The sequence below is a fragment of the Cibotium barometz genome, chromosome 35 (genome assembly GCF_041138505.1).
Source record: "Cibotium barometz isolate CiBa-2024 chromosome 35, ASM4113850v1, whole genome shotgun sequence".
Classification (NCBI taxonomy): domain Eukaryota; kingdom Viridiplantae; phylum Streptophyta; class Polypodiopsida; order Cyatheales; family Cibotiaceae; genus Cibotium; species Cibotium barometz.
In genome coordinates, this window is record NC_141080.1 from 50069966 (window position 1) to 50091215 (window position 21250).

At 45.5% G+C, this 21250-nt stretch overlaps 1 protein-coding gene across 5 annotated transcripts in view; it reads right to left on the bottom strand.

Annotated features, from left to right (window-relative positions):
• Nucleotides 1–20799, bottom strand: part of LOC147618564 (serine/arginine-rich-splicing factor SR34-like) — a 44168-nt gene extending 23369 nt beyond the window's left edge. For 4 of the 5 annotated variants that reach the window (XM_086775020.1, XM_086775018.1, XM_086775019.1 and 1 more), the window contains exons 1-10: nucleotides 20662–20799; nucleotides 19288–19423; nucleotides 19145–19210; nucleotides 18380–18454; nucleotides 14613–14736; nucleotides 14441–14487; nucleotides 14281–14338; nucleotides 14113–14162; nucleotides 13971–14027; nucleotides 13725–13891 (exon numbers count right to left, since the gene is read on the bottom strand). In XM_086775020.1, coding sequence (XP_086631146.1) covers nucleotides 13725–13891; nucleotides 13971–14027; nucleotides 14113–14162; nucleotides 14281–14338; nucleotides 14441–14487; nucleotides 14613–14736; nucleotides 18380–18454; nucleotides 19145–19210; nucleotides 19288–19374 — 731 coding nt within the window. In that variant the 5' untranslated portion in view covers nucleotides 19375–19423; nucleotides 20662–20799. Of the gene's footprint in view, nucleotides 1–13724; nucleotides 13892–13970; nucleotides 14028–14112; nucleotides 14163–14280; nucleotides 14339–14440; nucleotides 14488–14612; nucleotides 14737–18379; nucleotides 18455–19144; nucleotides 19211–19287; nucleotides 19424–19577; nucleotides 19885–20661 lie in introns of all 5 variants that reach the window. The other variant, XM_086775017.1, reaches the window with a different exon arrangement.
• Nucleotides 20800–21250: the final 451 nt, after the last annotated feature.

A 21250-nucleotide genomic window follows, 5' to 3' on the forward strand; every position in this document is an offset into this window, starting at 1 on the left:
TTTATAAGTGTTTTTTTTTCTTTTTTTTTTAGAAAACTATATATATATATATATTGCCCAAAAAAAAACCCAAAAGCAAAAGCTAAAGTTAGCTTTTGGGGAACTATATATTCCCCTTAAGCGGGCTTCTTGCCACACATCTCTCAAGCTCTCAAGCTCTCAAGCTCTCAAGTTGTCTAGCACTCTTATTTGTGCAAGATCAATTTTTTCTCTCACCTTGCCCTCTTCAAGATGTCAACCCAAGAATCCCAGTTGGAGCCCTTTCTCGAATGTGAAGACCTGTCGGCTAGGAAGCCACCGATGCCGATCTTTTCGACGATTATGTGTCAAAATCAAATTTCAAGAGTTTAAAGTTCGAAGCTTCTTCCTCGGAACGTCAAGCACAAATCGCCGCTCAGATGCGTAGAACTCCATCTCTTTGTTGACCACTACCCTATCTACTCTTTCGGGTATGGATACCTTGGGATCTGCTTTAGGCCCCAATATTACTCCGGAACAGTTTGGGGACAAGCAAAAGCAGCGTACCAAGGAGATAGTGGACACTTGGCTACATAAGTGGCAAGTCCATTTTCAGTTTCATCCATATGACGATGGAAAAAAGATCCAATTAGCAGCAGGTTTCCTCTCAGGCAAAGCTTTGCTTTGGTGGAAGGAACTCAACCCTAAACCAATGACTTGGACACAGTTCGAAGACGTCTTCAAGAAAGAATTCCTCAAGAAGGAGAATGACTATGATGTTGCCCGGTTTACTACTTTGACCATGACCTCACAGAACCTCACTTATGAGATCTATCTCCAGAGATTTAGGGACTTGCAGATGAAAGCTACGTAGATGGATTCCACAACTCTTTTGGGTTTCTTCGTAGCCGGTTTACCCGACTCATACCATTTACATGTTGAAAACAACAAATGCAAAACTTTGTACGAGGCCATTCATTCTGCTCGTATCTATGATGATACAATGGTCTCTTCCAAGTCTAAACCCGTTTTTACCGGCAAAGTTCATGGGAGGATTATCTTCCTATGTTAGAATTTGCATATAACAGTACTAAGCATACGAGTACAGGTTTTAGTCCTTTCATGTTTATGTATGATCACCTGTTACAGTGGGATTCTCAGGACTTGAGCATAATGCAGCACGTAATTTTTTGCAAGATATGCAAGAAATGTTACAAGTTGCGAAGGAATCTATTAGACGTGCTCAAGACCGAGAGAGATTTTATTCTACTAGACATCGTTCACCCAGAGAGTTCTCTGAAGGCACGATGGTGTAATTGCAAGTTTCGAAAGATTCCGAGACTTTACGAACAAGTCGATCTCCGAAATTATCCCCTAGATACTGTGGACCATTTCATATTACACGACGGATTGGTTCAGTTGCATATGAATTGGATTTGCCTTCTCATGTGAAAGTTCATCCTTAATTTCATGTCAGTAGACTTAAGGAAGTACTGGGTGGAACAGACCAGTTAGTTACTCCTCAAGAAATCATAGATGTCGGGGATATGACATTTGTTTCACACAAACCTGAAAAGATTCTTGGATGTCGTGAAAGAAGATTGCATAATACGCTTATCACGGAATACAAGATCAAGTGGAAGGATCGTATTGAGGAGAACGCTACATGGGAGACATTGACTACTCTTCAGAGAGATTACCCTCGCTTTTTAGTGAGCTCAGGAGTGAGCTCTTAGAGGAAGGGGAGTATGTCATTTGCACAGTGTGTATCTACCATGTGCTACACGCACACAAGACTAGCTTCGAGGTTAGGGAAGCTTGGAGTTAGGCAAGTTGATTGACGAGGTGAGTTAGGGATAGACTAACGGGTGAGCACCCAAATATGGACGGGCGGGCGTCCAAGTGTGGACGCCCGATGACCGGCCAAGAGCCTATAAAAGGGTGGCCAAGGTTAGTGATATAGAGTCTCGCGTGTCTTTGTGAGAGCTCTATGGTCAGGAGCCTGGATCTAGTGCAGAGGTGCACCTGCTTTATGCAGCCGAGGTCGACAACAGTCTCGAGGCTCGCAAGGGTAGCTTCGTGGCGGTATGGGACGTCACGAGGTAAAGATTGGTCGATACGTCCATCTAGTTAGCTCAGCCGGTGGCTCGGTGGAGACAACCAAGACTTGTGGGCTTGCCCACGGCTGTCAAGGTTGGGAGGTGAGTCAGGCCTGCACCCCCGTCATGTTTGTTTGTTTTGTTTGCAGGTTCACTTATGGGGATTGGACAACCAACCATACATGTATTGTCATGTCAGGCTCCATATGCCACACAGACATGCCATGTCAGGCTACACTAGCCATACATGTACTGTCATGTCAGGCTCCCAGTTTCCAGAAATGCCGTTTCTGGCCCACCGAAACGTTTCTACGTTTCGGAAACGTTTGCGTTTCCAGAAACGGCGTTTCCAAGGCCCTGTTTTTCCAGAAACGGCGTTTCCAAGGCCCTGTTTTTCCAGGGTTTAGAAACCCGCGTGCTGTTTTTCGCCACCATTCTGCGCGCTTATTTCCGCCGCCTGTTTGGAGCTGCTCTACCCATCTACCTTCCCCTCTACCTCTCTACCTCCACATCAGCCCTCTACCACGCCCTCTACCTCTACTTGGGGCCTCCACCTTTGCCATCTAAGCTCTACCAAGCAAGGAGGAGTCGCACCTTGCTCGCAGCCTGCAGGACCAAAAAAACAGCCTCCACTTCTCGAATCTCTCCGAGTCTCCCGACCTCGAACCGCACAAGTAACATGGCTCGGACTCCGGATCCTTTTTGGCAACATGTGGAGCAAGTGGGGGGTTATGCAGGATCTGGTGGCTCCAGGAAATGGAGATGTAGATATTGTGGGTTGGTCAAAACGGGGAGTGTCACCCGTGTGAAGGACCATCTTGCTCATGTTCCAAACAAAGATGTAGGGCCATGCCCCTCTGTTCCTCTAGATGTTCGGGAAAGCCTTGAAATGTGGAGGCGAAAGCGTTTGGCCATTCCCGAAGAGGAAGTATCTACAGCAATGGGTGGTCAAGAGCATGAAGCTGGTTCAAGTCAAGCAGCAGCAACAAAGAGGGCCAGAGGCAGAGACACAGGATCAGATTTCTCCTCTACCTCAGTGTCGGGTGTGCATGCAAGGAGGACTCTTTTGCCAAGTGATGTATCACATTCACAAGACACCCCTCCAATAAATACTGTACAAAGAGCTAGCATCCAAGCAGGATTTCAAAAGCAAGCAATTGCAGAGGCAACTAGGGAGCTCACCCGGATGTTCATACGGTGTGCCATTCCCTTTCATGTGGCCAAGACAAATCAATGGAGGAAGACCATGAGGGCCATCAGCCGCATTGGATGCGAGTGGGATGGCCCTACATCTCAGGCTCTGCAGACACGAGAGCTGAAGCGGGAAAAATCATGCATAGAAGTGCAGCTACAGCCCTTGAAGGAAACATGGAAAAAGTATGGCTGCACTGTATTGTGTGATGGGTGGTCAGATGTACGCAGGAGAAATGTATACAATGTTTTGGTGTCATGCTGCAAAGGCACTATGTTTTTGAAAGCCATTGATGCCTCCCTCCCAGGTCTCACAGTTACAGGTGCATTTATTTGGACACATATAAGGGAGGCTATAGAGCAAGTTGGGCCTAAGAATGTTGTGCAGGTGGTGACAGATAATGGAAGTAATTGTAAGTCTATGGGCTCTATGCTAGAGGATGAATTTCCAGCCATTGTGTGGACCCCTTGTGCATCACATAGCCTCGACTTATTGATTGAGGACATAGGTCAAATACAATGGGTTGAAGCCATCTTTCGCACCGGACGAAGCATGGTGAAGTTTGTGAAGAAGAGGCCAAAAGTCTTGAGCATGTATCAGGCCTACAGCACTCTTGAGCTATTGCAGCCTGCAGCCACCAGATTTGCATACATGTTCATTGTGCTTGAGAGACTCCTGCGAGTCCGCAGAGGGTTGGTACGCACTGTCTACTCAAATGAATGGCTAGAGTGAGATGAGAGAGAGAGCCCCAAGGCAAGAGCTTTTGTGCGTGATGTCATGAGAGAGGAGTGGTGGGTAGAGGTTGAGGGGTTGCTCAAAACTCTCAACCCCATCTACACAGTGTTACGCATTACAAACATGGAGGGCAGTACTCTAAGCCTTTTATACGAGTACATGGACAAGATTGGGGAGGCTCTCAACAAGCAAGACTACTTGAGAGCAGAGCAATAAGTCTCCTCAGTCATGGCTACCCTTGCAAGTTGCTTTGCTTCTTATCTTTATTTTACTCTCGAGTCTTTACATTGGTCTCGACTCTTGACTCTTGTTTTTTGTCCTTTTTTATCTTATGGTTTGATCTCTAAAGGGTTGATGAAATCAAGGCTGTGTGGAATCGGCGATGGGATTGGTTTCACAGGCCGATTCATGCAGTAGCACATGTATTGCATCCTTTGTAAATTGTGGCGAGATGAGGAGCAATACGAGAACGAGGAGCTAGAAGAAGGCTTCATGACAAACATCAGGAACTTGACATCTGGTAACGTGCTGTCATGGCCCTGTGAAAATGGAGCAGGACAAGTGTGGGCATGGTGGTTGCAGGGTCAGAATATTTTATGATTCACATGGGGGGTGCCCGGACAGTGTTTAAGATGTGTGGACATCCCTAGGTGTGAAGGGGGAACATTAAAACATTAAGTTTGAATGTTTATTGAAGTTTGCCCCTAGGCCTTAGTGGCCCTAGGAACTTATTAAGTTGGGGCCCTAGGGATTAAATTGGAAGGGAGTTTTCTCTCTCTTCACTCTCTCTCCTCCCTTTTTGGGGAGTCGTGTAGCAAAAGGAGAGGCTTCCTTCATGCGCTTGTGTACAATCGTGGGAAAGCTGAAGAGGAGGAGAAGGCGGCTGTTTTGCTGCAGACTGTTGCTGTTTTTCTGAAGAAACCAGCCGTACAGCACTGTACGGCCAGTGCTGGACTCTCTCTCTCTCTCTCTCTCTCTCTCCCCTGTTGCTGGCGGCGCACAGAGCTGCTGTTGGTGGCTGCGCAGAAGCCCTAAACAGGCTGTACAACCTGTTTTCCAGCCCAAACCCTACTGTACGACTGCCGTACAGTGTACGGGCAGTCAGGTACAGCAGGTACAGGTGCAGGCGGTGCTTTACTGGGTGCTGGACAGACCTGTGCAGGCTGATTCAGGCTGGTACAGAAGTGGACAGCAGGTTGTTTATGCAAGTACAACGCCTGGCACGCATCCCGAGGCGGTACAATCAAGTACAGTGCTGATTTTCAGATCTGTACTTTCAAGGACAGCATAGGAGTGAGCATCAGGAGGAAGATACAGGCAAGTGCAAACACACGTGTGAAGCAGGATTGTGGGTTCAAGTGCCTGCAGGCACAGATTAGTGCTGTTGCTTCCTCCAGTGTTGTTTCACGAGCTGAACTTGGTAAGCCTTGACTCTGTTCATCTATCTCTCTTTCTATTGCTTGATGTCTGCTACAGGTATGTGTTATCTGGCTCCTTGTGAGAGGAGGAGTATGGCAGATTGACAAGGGATTAAGACAGAGATTGAACAGCATGTGTATGTTTGAGCTGAGAAGATGTATCAGGCTCTTGAGTTATGCCAGATGTATGCCCATGGCTGGCCTGCTTTGTGAACTTGGCTGATCAGAGGGAGGCACAATGTGTTGCTTGAGGACACAGATCTGTGTGAATAGATCCTCTGTGCTGAGAAGGATTTGTGGGCAGTCAGATTGGACTACAGGTGTAAACTCTTGGCTGGTTTTTGTTTTGTACTCAGCCATACATATTATTTTAATGGAATAAAGAAATACCGCAAGGGGCGCCAAGCTTTGGGGCCAACAGGTGTCGTTGTGTTTTCAGATTTGGGCACTCTAGCTCCAATCTGTGTTTTGTTTATCATCTAGACTACAAGTGGACGGGTGTTAGCTCTTACCGCACTCTGGTTTTCTATCAGAGGCCGGTTTCAAGGTTCCGTCCCCGGGACCAATCATCAACTTTCTGAAGGGGGTGAGCTCGTGGTTGCTTTGGAGAAAGCCATCGCTGAAAATTCAGCAATCATGTCTGATACAGAGGAAGAGTACTTCTATCATGAAGAAGAAGAGCAAGAGACTTCTCCTGAAAGAGATGTATCTGAGGATATTTTTGCAGGAGAACAGGCTGCAGATGTTGAGCCTTATGAGGATGTAACACAGCCAGAAGATGTGCATGGTAAAGAGGATGATGATGCTCGGTTCAAAGATCGCTTGGCTGGTGTTATGGATACTTTTATGCAGCTCACACAGAGCGAGAGATTTGCTGAATTTATGAGATCTCGCACAGAGCCCCGCACAGAGCCCCAGAAAAAGAAGAAGAAGGTTCGTTCGAAGAATCTTTCTCATGGTCATAGTGGTACCACTCCACAGGATCCATCTCCTGCCCAGTTTCCGAACATGCAGCATGCTTTTGGTGCTAACCCACAGAGTTCCTTCTATGGACAGCCACCTATTCCTCAGCAGAACATGCATCCAGGGTACTTTGGTGGTGGCTCAGTGTTCCAATCCATGACTGGGGGTTATCCTCAGGGAGGCATGGGTATGTATGGGCCTTTTGGAGCCAATTTTCAGCCTGGCATGCAGGGGAATATGTATGGTGGTATGCAGTCCGGTATGCAAGGAAATGTGTTTACAGGCATGCAACCTGGGATGCAAGGCAATATGTTTGGTGGCATGCAGCCAGGTATGCAGCATGGAATGTATGGAAACATGGCTGGGATGTATGGTATGCCTGGTGTTGGAATGGGAAATGTTGACCCAATGATGGGTATGAATGTTGGGGGCAGCAATCTCACGAAACCACTTCCATATGATAATCTAACGCCTATGGGCAAGGCGAAGGATTACAAGGAAGGGGGAGCTGCAGTGAAGTTTGACACTTTCAGTGGGGCCAAGGATAAATTGAAGGCACTTACCTTTTTACAGCAGTTTGATGCTGCTTTTTCTGGTGGGAATTATACAGAGTCCTCAAAGGTGAGGAAAGCTGCCACTTTTCTCAAGGGCAATGCTTTGCAGTGGTGGTCTACTCTTCTTTTGCAGGGCATAGCACCCACCACATGGGTCCAATTCAAACAGGTTTTCTCTTCCGTATGGCTCACATCTACATTTGAGGTGGATGTTATGACAGCATGGCACAAGCTGGATGCTTCAAAGTGCGATAGTTTGGAGGATTATAATAAGAAGTTTTGGGAAGCTCTACTCCCAGTGACTTCTTATCGTGCCGTGCCATTATCTGAGCAGGTAGAGAAGTATTGTTGTGGGCTGCCCAAGGAGGTACGAGATTATTGTATAAAGACAAGAGTAACGAACATGTCACAGATGATTGAGAATGCTATGACAGCTAATGCGTTACTCACAGGTGGTTCATCTGGATTTAAAGGCAGTAAGAAATTGGGCAAGAAAGCTGAAAAATTTGGGCATGCTTCTCGTGATACTAAAGGGTCTTCAGAGACAAAGTATAAGAAGTTGCCAATGCCCAAAAGGACTTCTGAGGAAAGACAGGCTTTGAGAGATGCTCAAAAGTGTTTTTACTGTACTGAAGAGGGGCATATGTCATTCAATTGTCCCAAGAGAACGTCCAAAAAGGATCCTGACAATAAAGGAGAGCCCAAGCCAAAGAAACCAAAGCCTTCTGCAGGCTTAGTTCCTGATCTTGTGGGTGAGCAGCTAAGTGGTGAAGCTACAGAGTTGTGCAGGGCATGGGGCAAAGTGAGAGATCAGAATGCTTTGATCTTCTTTGACACAGGTGCTAGAGCCAACTTCATTTCACCAGATTTGGCTAGCCGATTGGGGATTCGCGCAGAGGAGATGGGGCCGTTACATGAGGCTAATATGGCTTGTCCAGGATATGCAGAACCCGTTACTCCTATCATTGGGAAGCTTCGGCTTCATTTGCAGGGTTATGTGGACAGCGAGGAGTTCTTCATCATGCCTTTGGATGGCTGTGATGTTTTGTTGGGGATGCCATGGTGCCACAGGGTACATGCGGTGGTGGATACTTACAATAGGAAAATTACTCTGACTCATAGAGGGAAAGAGCATGTATTGGATGTAAAACTCAAAGGGGAATCTGTTCCTATTGTATCCGCTTCGGCGATTTCATCAGTAATAAAAAAGCATCTTTCCGCGTACTTGATTTATGTAAAGGATGCACAGGATGATGAGTCTAAGTCTAATTTGTCAATGCTAGATAAAGACAGGGCTGATTTCTTAAGTGGGTTTCAAGACTGTTTTTCCGAGTCATTGGCAGGAGAATTACCTCCTGAGAGGCCAGAAGATCATGCCATAGATCTGATTCCTGGTAGTACTCCACCGAATAGACCGCCGTATCGTGTTAGTGCAGCCCAACAGGAAGAGATTATGAGTCAGGTGCAGGAGCTATTGAATAAGGGGTTGATTCAGCCTAGCTCATCACCCTTTTGCTCACCTGTGCTCTTAGTGCAGAAGAAGGATGGTTCTTGGCGCATGTGTATAGATTACAGGGCGCTGAATAAGAATACCATCAAGAATCGATTCCCCATACCGAGGATCGATGACATCTTGGACCGCTTACAGGGCTCCACAGTTTTTAGTCGTATTGACTTGAAAAGCGGGTATCATCAGATACGCATTAGACCCGAGGATGTGCATAAGACAGCATTCCGAACCACGTTTGGGTTGTATGAGTTCTTGGTTATGCCCTTTGGTTTGACAAATGCGCCTGCCACATTTAACAGAATGATGGACAGGATTTTCAGACCTCATAGAGAGTTTGTGGGCACATTCTTTGATGATATGATTGTGCATTCACAAAATGAGGAAGAGCATAGAAGGCATTTGGCCATTGTGTTTGCAGAACTCAGAAACCATAGGTTGGTGGTGAATGGCAAGAAGAGTGAGTTTTTCTTGCAGGACATACATTTCTTGGGGCATATTGTGTCTGGTCATGGAGTCCGTATGGATCCAGCCAAGGTAGAAGCAATACTTAATTGGCCAGCTTTGAGGACCGTGCATGATGTACGCAGTTTTCTAGGATTGTGTTCCTATTACAGGCGTTACATACGGCACTTTGCTGAAATTGCTTCGCCTCTTCATGCTTTGACGAAGAAAGCAACTCCGTTTAGATGGGCTGATCGGGAAATTACAGCATTCAAAAAGCTCAAAGAAAAGCTTACTTCGGACCCAGTATTGGTGTTACCGGATCTCCGAAAGGCTTTTGTTGTCCAGTGTGATGCATGTGGAAGTAGCATTGGTGCAGTTCTCATGCAAGAGGGACATGTGATAGCCTATGAGAGTAGAGTTTTGCAAGATGCTGAGAAGCATTTACAGGTGTATGAGAAAGAGATGTTGGCTGCAATTCACGCTCTTTCTACATGGAAACACTACTTGCAAGCAACAATGGGAAAAGTATCTTCCTTTAGTGGAGTTTGCATATAACAACACTGTACATAGCTCGACAGGCAAGGCGCCTTTTGAGATTGTAGAAGGAGGGAAGAAGGTACCACCCATTTTGCATACAAAGGATAAGATCTTTGAGGCTGATCAGTATGTGGAGAGTTTAGATGAAGCTTATCGGAGAGTTAAGTTGGCCCTCCAGAAAACTCGGCAGAAGCAAAAGAAAGCCGCAGACCGTCACAGACGTGATTTACAGTTTGCATTGGGTGATTGGGTTCTTTTGCGTTTTGAAAAGGCTAGACTCAAGAAGATGAAGGGTAAAGAGCGCTTATTCCCTAAGTTGAGTATGCGATATTATGGGCCTTTTCAGGTTTTGGAAAAGATTGGTGAGGTAACCTATCGTTTGAAGTTACCAGATCACTGGAGGATTCACAATGCTTTTCACGTGAGTCTTCTTAGACCTTTCCGTGGGGATGTGCCTGAGGATGTATCAGATGAGGCTCAGCCGGAAGTTGAGGAACTTGATGAGGTTCTGATTCCAGAGCAGATACTGGCACATAAAGAAAGGAAGGTACGAGGTCAAGTTTCCCGTCGCTATCTTGTGAAGTTCAAGAACTATTCACCGATGGATGCGAAGTGGATGGAGGAAGGTGACTTAACAGATTCACCTCAGGTTTTGCAGCTTTATCTCGATGCCTTTGAGTTAGAGCCGACTCTTATTGTGGCTCATTCAGGTTCAGCAGAGCATGGGTCTGGAGCATTACCTGATGCTCAAGAGGGGGGTAGCACCTCCACTCCCTTGATACAGACAGGCTCAGATGACATCTAGAGGTTGCTTGGTGCAGATTTTATCTCATCCGAAGGTACTGAGGCTGACAGTACATCTGTTTATGGGACTTCTATGATATATGTGTACTAGTCACATGGAGATTGTTGTGGATATGTATGGTTCACAGTGGTATACAACTTGGACTATTACTATGCCATTGGTTTGCAGTGAATGTTGATACATGTGTATGGCTCAGAGAGATTGGGACGCTGATCTTGCCATATGGTATATTTCACTTTGGATATTTTGATGCATCACCAGAATGCAATCGAGGACGCTTGCCATCTTTCAAGAGGGGGGTATGTCATGGCCCTGTGAAAATGGAGCAGGACAAGTGTGGGCATGGTGGTTGCAGGGTCAGAATATTTTATGATTCACATGGGGGGTGCCCGGACAGTGTTTAAGATGTGTGGACATCCCTAGGTGTGAAGGGGGAACATTAAAACATTAAGTTTGAATGTTTATTGAAGTTTGCCCCTAGGCCTTAGTGGCCCTAGGAACTTATTAAGTTGGGGCCCTAGGGATTAAATTGGAAGGGAGTTTTCTCTCTCTTCACTCTCTCTCCTCCCTTTTTGGGGAGTCGTGTAGCAAAAGGAGAGGCTTCCTTCATGCGCTTGTGTACAATCGTGGGAAAGCTGAAGAGGAGGAGAAGGCGGCTGTTTTGCTGCAGACTGTTGCTGTTTTTCTGAAGAAACCAGCCGTACAGCACTGTACGGCCAGTGCTGGACTCTCTCTCTCTCTCTCTCTCTCTCTCCCCTGTTGCTGGCGGCGCACAGAGCTGCTGTTGGTGGCTGCGCAGAAGCCCTAAACAGGCTGTACAACCTGTTTTCCAGCCCAAACCCTACTGTACGACTGCCGTACAGTGTACGGGCAGTCAGGTACAGCAGGTACAGGTGCAGGCGGTGCTTTACTGGGTGCTGGACAGACCTGTGCAGGCTGATTCAGGCTGGTACAGAAGTGGACAGCAGGTTGTTTATGCAAGTACAACGCCTGGCACGCATCCCGAGGCGGTACAATCAAGTACAGTGCTGATTTTCAGATCTGTACTTTCAAGGACAGCATAGGAGTGAGCATCAGGAGGAAGATACAGGCAAGTGCAAACACACGTGTGAAGCAGGATTGTGGGTTCAAGTGCCTGCAGGCACAGATTAGTGCTGTTGCTTCCTCCAGTGTTGTTTCACGAGCTGAACTTGGTAAGCCTTGACTCTGTTCATCTATCTCTCTTTCTATTGCTTGATGTCTGCTACAGGTATGTGTTATCTGGCTCCTTGTGAGAGGAGGAGTATGGCAGATTGACAAGGGATTAAGACAGAGATTGAACAGCATGTGTATGTTTGAGCTGAGAAGATGTATCAGGCTCTTGAGTTATGCCAGATGTATGCCCATGGCTGGCCTGCTTTGTGAACTTGGCTGATCAGAGGGAGGCACAATGTGTTGCTTGAGGACACAGATCTGTGTGAATAGATCCTCTGTGCTGAGAAGGATTTGTGGGCAGTCAGATTGGACTACAGGTGTAAACTCTTGGCTGGTTTTTGTTTTGTACTCAGCCATACATATTATTTTAATGGAATAAAGAAATACCGCAAGGGGCGCCAAGCTTTGGGGCCAACAGGTGTCGTTGTGTTTTCAGATTTGGGCACTCTAGCTCCAATCTGTGTTTTGTTTATCATCTAGACTACAAGTGGACGGGTGTTAGCTCTTACCGCACTCTGGTTTTCTATCAGAGGCCGGTTTCACGTGCACATGCTGAAATGTATAGAGGATGATCTCTTGGCCTTTCGCAACCAGACAGGGAGCTTTGGTCGAGAGACTGCAAAGCTTCGAGAGACTCAGCTACAGCCTGTCTCATGGTGGGAGAAGTATGGAAATTGTGCTCCCACGCTGGTAATTCACTACCCTTAACTACAGTTTACATAGTACACTGTACAATGTGCATCTTTCTTGTTTCCACTAAGTTCTAATTTCTAATTGTATGTGCATTTCAATAACAGAAACGCATCGCCATTCGAGTGCTCTCACAAGATTGCAGTTCAGGTCCATGTGAGAGGAATTGGAGCACTTGGGCCCTCTTCCATACAAAGAAGAGGAATAGGCTGAGTATCGCTCAGCTAGAGCGGTTGGTGTTTTGTCATTGCAACCTCCAGCTCCTTGAGAGGAATGCCCGACATCCGGAGCCTTCGCAGGTGAATGTGGATAAGATCGACATCAGGAGGGAGAGGTTCATCCCAGAGATCCCACGGAATGAGCGTGATATGTACACCTTGCTTTATGAGGAGCTGACAGTGCCAAGCCACAACACCCGCTGCACCACCCATTCTCAGAGGCAAAGGGGGGGATCCATCGCTTCCACTTCAGCAGAGGCAGAGGACCACGATCCTACCATTTCTTCATCTGAGCCTGACTCTCATGAGTCGGAGGATGACTCCTCCATGGATGATCTTGATGAGTGATTTTTGGAGCACTTAGCTCTAGGATTTTGTCATGCCAACAACTGCTGCCAGCCACATGGATATTTTTTGATCATGTTTTGTATTTACTATAGTCTATACATATGGATTATGGATGATGGATGATGGATGATGGATCTTGTTTTGTATTGACTCTTTTGAGGCTTGAGCCTCGAGCCTACAGTTGTCATTTCTGAATTTTGATCTATCATTTGAGTCTTTGACATTGAACTTGAGCAAAGATGTATTTTTCAAGCTTTTGTAATGTTTTTATTAATTATATATGTATGTATTAAACCCTAAAACCGAAACTCCGTTTCCCCGTTTCTTCTCGAAGGCCGAAACTCCGAAACTCCGTTTCCCGCCGTGCTCCGCACCCCCGTTTCTGAAACTCGTGGAAACTATGGTCAGGCTCCATATGCCACACACAGACACACCATGTCAGGCTACACCAACCATACATGTATGTCATGTCAGGCTCCACATGCCACACATGAACAATAGAAAAATAGAAGCTGTAAGGAATTTTGTGACACCTTACATGTCCCTGGACTAGGGCTCACAATGGGGTCACCGCATACAACAAATAATCCCAAAAAAGGTACTAACTCTATACAAGTATGGCACTTATGATGAGCAGTGCGTCGGTGTCACATGGCACCTCAGTGCATGGGGGCATGTGACACTTTCATTGTGCATGTAGTACACAGGTCTATTTTTCTTTGGCACATTTTATCTCCATGTTTATGATCTTCAGTTTACACATGGAACTTAGTAACACTTTTTAGTCTCATAAACCCATTGGGCCTTTGGTGGACGTTAATAAAATCTTTTTCTTTCTTTCTTTTTCCCTGTTTAGATAGATCATATTATTCTCAAGTAAAACACGGCATATGAGACCCAAACATGCAAGTACATATCTATAATGAAAGAAAGACACTAATATTTAACTCTGAAAATGTTTACAAGGTGTCCCACCATAAATACCATAAGTAAATCCTATTATTGAAGCATGCATGAGCTCTACAGCATTGCTGTTGGCACATAATCATTATGCCTCACCTACGACCTGGAGAGCGGCTTCGACTGCGGCTGGCACTGCGACTTCTGCTATGGCTGCGGCTGTGGCTGCGGCCAAGGGAGCGGCTGCGGCTTCTGGTATGGCTACGGCCTCGGCTTCGACTACGACTGCGGCTGGGACTATGGCTTCTGCCTTTATCTTCTTTGACCTGCACCATTACTCACAACTATGTATACAGAAACCTTATGAGGTCTTTGAGATACTCTCACAAGTGCAAAAGCTTTTACCCGTATGTATGATCGAGAAAAGGGATTCCGGAATTCAGAATCATCAAGCTTCCTGATCTACAAGAAAACAGCATTCAAAGAGTCATTGCCAAGGCTTCCAAAGATGAGCAAGTAGGGATGCAATCACTGCCTCATAACTTACTGCATATTTCATATCATCATAATTTGTGTAGTCCACAATTCCCATGGTCCCTACACAAAATGCGGCACAAAAGTACAGAAACAACAAAAAACCCTCAATGTTATCTAATAGTTAAGCATATGTATTCTAAATAGATCAGCATCATTCTTATGGACAACAAACACTTACCCCCACCATCACGAAAGACTTGAGCAAAACAAACGTCCCCAGCACGACGCATGTGATCCTGGCAAAGAGAGTACAACATATGAAGACCTCCCTCCTTAAACCGGTTTTACAGCAACATAGTGATGTGCTCAAGACCAAATCAAACAGCACATGTTCCTACCTTTAAATCTTGCCAAGATGCTGAAGATGGTAATCCAGTAACAATTACTGCCGTAAATGGTTAAGATGATGAGTAACAGTACTGTGTCCTTTATAAACTGGGATGATTGAATATGACTATGGTCAAGCTTTCATTGCATCCATCACAAAAAATTGAGTTAGCAGCAGCATACCCCTGTAATCCGAACGCCTTGAAACACCACCAACACGTCCACCACCACCCCCGCCATTACTATTGTGGCTGCTATGACGATCAGCAGATGAAGAGGTTCCTCGACCACCATGGGCAAGTTCAACCTAAATCAAAAGGGGAAAACCAAACGGTGCATTTATTGATCAAGGACATGTAATAACACATACAATCTGCAATACATATACCTATTTGAATTGAGAAAGAACAGAGATAAAAGCAGATGTCACATACTCTTGCAAAAGCATAAAGGAATTATTCACTATGTTCCACAATTATTTTTACAAAATAGAAAGCTAACAATAAGAGAGAACTACGTGAATCACCCACACAAAGATGAAGTACTCGGTCCCCACCCCCCCCAGTGACCCTTCCGCTCTTTGCGGAGTATTCTCTTATGCAAAATACACTTCATTGTGTGCCCATTGCTCAGTAGAATTCCTCTTCCAGAACTACTGCAAAATGTAAGCTGTAGGTAGGCTGCTGATTGACAGGGAAAGAGAGAGAGGTTTGGGGGGGGAGGTTGTTAAAATATTGCATCTTCTTAATGCTGTCGTGGAGGTCTTGTCGGCCTGTTTCTACAGCCGACCTGCTTAATGCACAAGAATATAAGAGTTGCTCTCTTTTATTCATTCAATCATCTTACATTGCCCTATTTGCTGGCTCTTGTACTCTGTAACCTCAAGCTAATAAGCTCTTGTTCTTGCTTGCAATCTTTCTCTCTCATGTTTATTTGCTTCCGCTTGTGCACATTCTTTCATGGTATCATTCGCTTAGGCTCCGGCTGTTGCACAAAATCTGCTCTCTGTCTCTCTCCTTCTTCAACTATGCCTTGCGTTTTTTGCTTCCCTACATTCTCTAGGCTGTAGATACTTCAACAGTGGCTGCGTTTTCTTCATTAGCTGCGTTTTTTGATCTACAAGCCCTCCTACTGCTGTCGGCCAGCCTCCAAGCTGCATTTTCTCTTACAGAGGCAAGTGGAGGAGTTCTCGCTGCAAATTCAATAAGGGCATCAATTTTGTGGCAAGTTCTTGAAGGATATTTTTTGCCTGACAAGTAGCACATCAGCTCTTCTCCCTCCAAGATCCCCTCCCCCTTCCGGAAAGAGGTTCCCGATGGTGTGTTTTGGGTTTCTTTTGCTGCTGTCCAGCCTGCATCTTCAAAGGGGGCTACTAGTCCCTAGTTGGATCTTGTGGAAAGGTGCTTGAGAGAGCACGTGGATTGCTTAGCTACAGAGGTTGTTTGAGACATAGCTTCTTTGAGGCCGACATGGGTCCCCCCCCCCCCCCCCCCCCTGCACGAACAAGGAGGACAAGCTCAGTGGTTCAAACTATGATCACTGGAAGCAACAGATGAAGGTCTGGTTCGCACACAAGGGACTCTTGGAGATTGTTCAGACTATGATCACTGGAAGCAACAGATGAAGGTCTGGTTCGCACACAAGGGACTCTTGGAGATTGTTCAGGGCCACGAACGAAAGCCCGAACGCCCTACCAGCTCTAGGAAGTGGACTCAGGACCAGGAGGATGCCTTTCTCGCAGAACTTTCAGCTTGGGAGAATCAAGACTCAAATGCTCACTCTGCACTTGTACGAGCCATCTCACCAGAGGTCTCCCCCGCCGTGCAAACATTGGATTGTGCTGCTTCTGTTTGGAGAAAGCTGACAGATCTATACGCACGGGACTCTACAATGCGGTCTATCAACCTATTGGGTCAGCTCTTTTCTCTAGAGTTTACAACAGGGACTTCCATGCGGTCGTTTGTATGAAGGTTAAGGTAATCCATGACCGATTAGTGGCAATGGGTACTGCCTTGACCTCTCCTCAGTTAGCTGCTCTCCTCCGCATCAGGCTTCCTACAGATTATGACATGGTTTTCCAAGTTTTGCGGGTTCAGATCACAACACGTTCCCTCGAGTTTGATGATCTGTGTACTCTCCTCTTGGAAGAGGAATCCATCCTAGTTTCATAGGGGAAGTTGAAAGTTTCATCGTCTATTGGACCTGATCAGGCACTTGAGACGATGCAGAAGAAAGTTCAGAGTCGGTGTTACCAGTGTGGTAAGAAAGGCCACCTATCAAAGGATTGTCAGTCAAAGGACAAAGGCAAAGCCAAGGACAAGGGCAAGTCTTCAAAGAAGGGCAAAGACAAGTCACAGGACTCTGACACTGGCTCGTCTAGTGATAACCCCAGCTCTCCCAAGGCCTTACAGACTGGAGAGAACATGACTGGTGTCCTGCTCTCATCCTAAGGGCGTCCCCCCGCGTGCTGTCTTCCAGAAATGGCTTGTGGGCGGGAGAGGGGCCTTTCAAAAGCTCTCTTATATTAAATCTGGAGCATGGGACCCGTATGTCGGAGTTCCAAGTATAAAGACAGGCAAGTTCACTTGATGGTCCGGATGAGTTCCAGGATCGACCAAGTTTCCTTCATGGTTCGGATGAGTTTCAGAACTATTGGTCAGCAGAGACTATGGACAGGATGTTTTCCATGTTCATTTGTTCGAGGTTATTAGATGTGATGTGTTCACAGTTCTACTTTGAGTTTGGAGCCAAGTAAATTTTCTTTTGCTCTTTACAGTGGCATTATGTTTTCTGAAGACAACAAGCTGACATGTGCATTTTCCGAGGTGTACTCAATACTGGCCATGCTGAGGTGTCCATGGTCGCAACCTTCGTCATCAATTTTCTTCTGACTCTTTTGCACACTTCAAGATGCAGAGGGGGTGTTAAAATATTGCATCTTCTTAATGCTGTCGTGGAGGTCCTGTCGGCCTGTTTCTACAGCCGACCTGCTTCATGCACAAGTATACAAGAGTTGCTCTCTTTTATTCATTCAATCATCTTACATTGCCCTATTTGTTGGCTCTTGTACTCTGTAACCTCAAGCTAATAAAGCTCTTGTTCTTGCTTGCAATCTTTCTCTCTCATGTTTATTTGCTTCCGCTTATGCACATTCTTTCAGAGGTTACTTAACATGGGGTGCAGCCTTCTATATTAACCTTCTCTTGGCAAAAGTATTGCATCCTTGCATCTCGTCCCAAGTCATGGAAGCATTCCATGGTATTATGGCTGCCATCCATATAAAACACTTACCTCTTACATACACGCTCCTAAATGTGGACCACTTGAACAAAGACAGGCCGTCTACAAACCGTGTAAAGATCAAGTTTCTGCACCCATGTGATTTTGCCATGCAAGTATGCCGAAGTGTACCTTGCTTAAAACACATGACAGGTACACATATACCCAGATGAATCCAAGAACATGCCCAAATTCACCTTATAAGAAAGTGCAATTTATAACCTCGTCGTAGTCATCCACAAGATAATAAGCCAGCAACTCCATCATGCATAGTATGGACTAGATACTACGACAACCCCACTAATGTCATCAGTGCCCAATAGTGGGTGTAGAACTTGGTATCAATATATACTCCCACACACACCCCATCCACACGCACACACATGACAGGTACACATATGCCACACATAAAAAGCATGAGGACCCTACTACACGAGTGCACAGATTATGACTACTTAAGTAACATCTTTATCCCGATGTTGAAGAATACTGCCCCAGAAGCCTGAGATCTCCTAATATGCAGCAAGGATGCATAGCAAGGCAAACAAAGATTTACCACAACACATAAAAGACTGCCTTGGCCAGTTAGGTGCAACCAAAAGCCTACAAACAATCTCCAAAACACATGAGCTCTGCTAATAAGGACTTTGGCAATAGAACAAGTTATTTACCCTGAGACGATGCCCATCGTAGTTGTAGCCATCTCGTCCTTTAATTGCATCCTCCGCATCTCGTGCATCCTCGAACTGCAAAATATGAGCCTCTATTCAAACATACAGGTTCCATCTTAGCTCAAAAGCAAGGCATAAAATTCTATCCTTCACAGGTTATTGGCACTAGTAAGGGGGAATTCACAAATGTCCATGGACAGGTTACACTCCCCAGTTAGATGTCCAGAACTATGTCCAATGACCTTGTGGAGGTGTCCATCCTTATTTTCACAAGCGGTGGGTAGACACCTGTTATGAATGATACCTCCTCACCTTTTCAACAAATCTTGGTGAGCCCAGTGGTTAAAGCCACACCGTGATTGGCCAAGGTCATGGTTTCGAATGCTATCAGGGCCCACCATTCTGTATGTTTACTACCTATCTGGCCTGTCCTTGCCAGACAACTTTTTGAGGTATCCAGTATGTGATTGGGCAGGGATGGTGGGCCCTCGCTTCACCTTGTGAATATGGAAATTGCCCGACATAATATTCGAAGGAATTGTCTTTTTTCCACCCAACAGGGGGATCATGACTGGGCAGATGATTGTGAAGGAATGATCTTTTAGCAACCCAACAGCGGTATCATGACCAGGCACGTTACATAACAACTCCGTTTTTCGGCGGGGAGGCCATCTTGCCCACCCGTGAGGGATGGACAGGCAATCAAAGCCTTCTAAAAATTGACAAAGGGAATAGTATCAACTTTAAAGGCATGTAAACACTCACCTCGATGAAGCAATAACCTGGAGGGCGAGGTGGCAGCTTCAAGTCAATATCAACAATGGGTCCATACTGCATCCACAAAAATATAAGATACCATGGTCTACAAACATGTTAACCATACCCATGACTCAAGAAGCGTTTCCAACCTTGAAAAAGAGATCTTCAACCTCTCGCTCTCTGGCATCACCGGGAAGGTTGCCGACATATATTGTCCGACTAGCCCGGCTGCTCATGATCGATCAGTTACAACTCGGATGGACAAACTCGACTGCCAAAATCAAGCTAAAAGAATACTGGAATGTGAGTGTGAATTCAGTATTACTACCAGCAACATAGAACTACAAGAAAACAAGCGACACAAATCTGGCACACTCGGAAAAAAAGCGCTATATCATACAAATAACTATTAATGAGCAAAGAGCTTTTGGCTATGAACCGGATGCTATGAAGCAACCCCAAATCTTTGGTCCAAGCGTAAGCGCAACGCTCTCCGTCCCTCGCTCCTTTGCTCCGAAGAAAGCTCCTCAGCCATCATGTGCAAATTCTCAGGATTAAAACCAATTATTGCCTCCGGCTCATGGGTGTGTGTGCACTTTTCTCCTACATGGTGCCGGAGGGTGAAGATAATGTCCATTCCTCAACTCCCTTTCACCCTTGGGCCATCCCGCCATCTCCCTCCTCCCTCTCACTACCAAACTATGGCACGCTGAAACGCTCCAGCTATGTCCGAGCTCCATATGCATCTATCCATAAACAAAGGGTCATGTCATGTCATTCATAAGAGAGCACAAGCAAACTTTTTCAATTTTGCAACTCCGTGAAGCAAAGGCCCTTAGAAAGTGTGCTGGGCATAGCATGTACTCTTGTGCTTCTCTTACCACTACATAGCCCCGAGCCGCAATGTGACCAAAAAAAACATGAGAGCATTACAATGACATATACACTGAAAAGGTGCGTGGAAAGCCTCTAAAAAATTGTGCCAAGCGTACAGAGTGTCAGGGTATATCTATTATCTAAGACCTCTTGAAAACAGTAATGATCTTGTGGGTTACCTACCTAGGAGCTCTTAGGAAGACTTCTTAAACAGAGTAACGATCTGCCTAGGTTACCGAAGACCTCCAAACTCACAGTAGGTCTCGCCTAAAACAGAGTATATTAGTCTTATCTGGGTTCAATAGAATCCCTTAGTTACGGTCTAGCTTAGATCTCTTAAGCTGTTGGATTTTTTTTTTTACAAATATGGACAACGCAACAAAAAAAAACAAAAACAAAAACAAAAAAACCCCCAAAAAACAAAAAAAAAAAAGAGCTTGTGCAGCGACTGTAACCCACAAGAAGATCCCTCTGCTTCCGAGGCTAATCTGGCCCAATTCCTGCAGAAAAACTTGCTCTCTTCTCTGCATTCGAGGCATAAAGCCCTAAAATGAAGACGCTTCAAAAAACCCAAGAAGCTCAGCGCCCCTGCTAAGCTCTCCTTGTGCAGGGAAAAAAAAATGCGAGGACGTAAGCGTGGCGCTTACCCGGGGAACGCTCGCCTGCTGTGAGAGAACAGACTGCAGATGTCCCCCTTGTCCTCCTCCTCCACTGCTGAGTTAACCTAGGCCCTTCTTGAGGAAATTTTTATTTGGTCATGTCTTGGCTTATGCAAGACATTTTCGGTCAAAGCTATTTAGGGTCAACAATAAAAAGGGCGAAGATTTATTTATTTTTAAAAAAATTGGATTTGGTGTGGATATATTTAAATTAACATTTATTTAAATATATTCGGGGGCTACTGCCCGTTTCATTAATTGCTGTTTGCTCGTGCCCGTTTCATTAATTGGTGCCTGCGAGCAAACACCAATTAATGAAACTGGCTAAGGTTTAACACTTAGGGGCTCAATTACATTTATTTTTTTATTTTTTTCGTTCATCACGATTCATCTCTCTCTCTCTTGCGCGGAGGCTTTGCCCCAGCTTGAATACGCTTTTAAACCCTTCAGCACTCCAGAAAGTCGATGCTCCGAGCAATCGAAATACTCCAATTTTAAAAAAATATAATTGCTCTAACGTCTAAGCCTTCTATTGTCCCATATCTAAGGTTCCCTCTCTTCAAGTAATTAATTAATA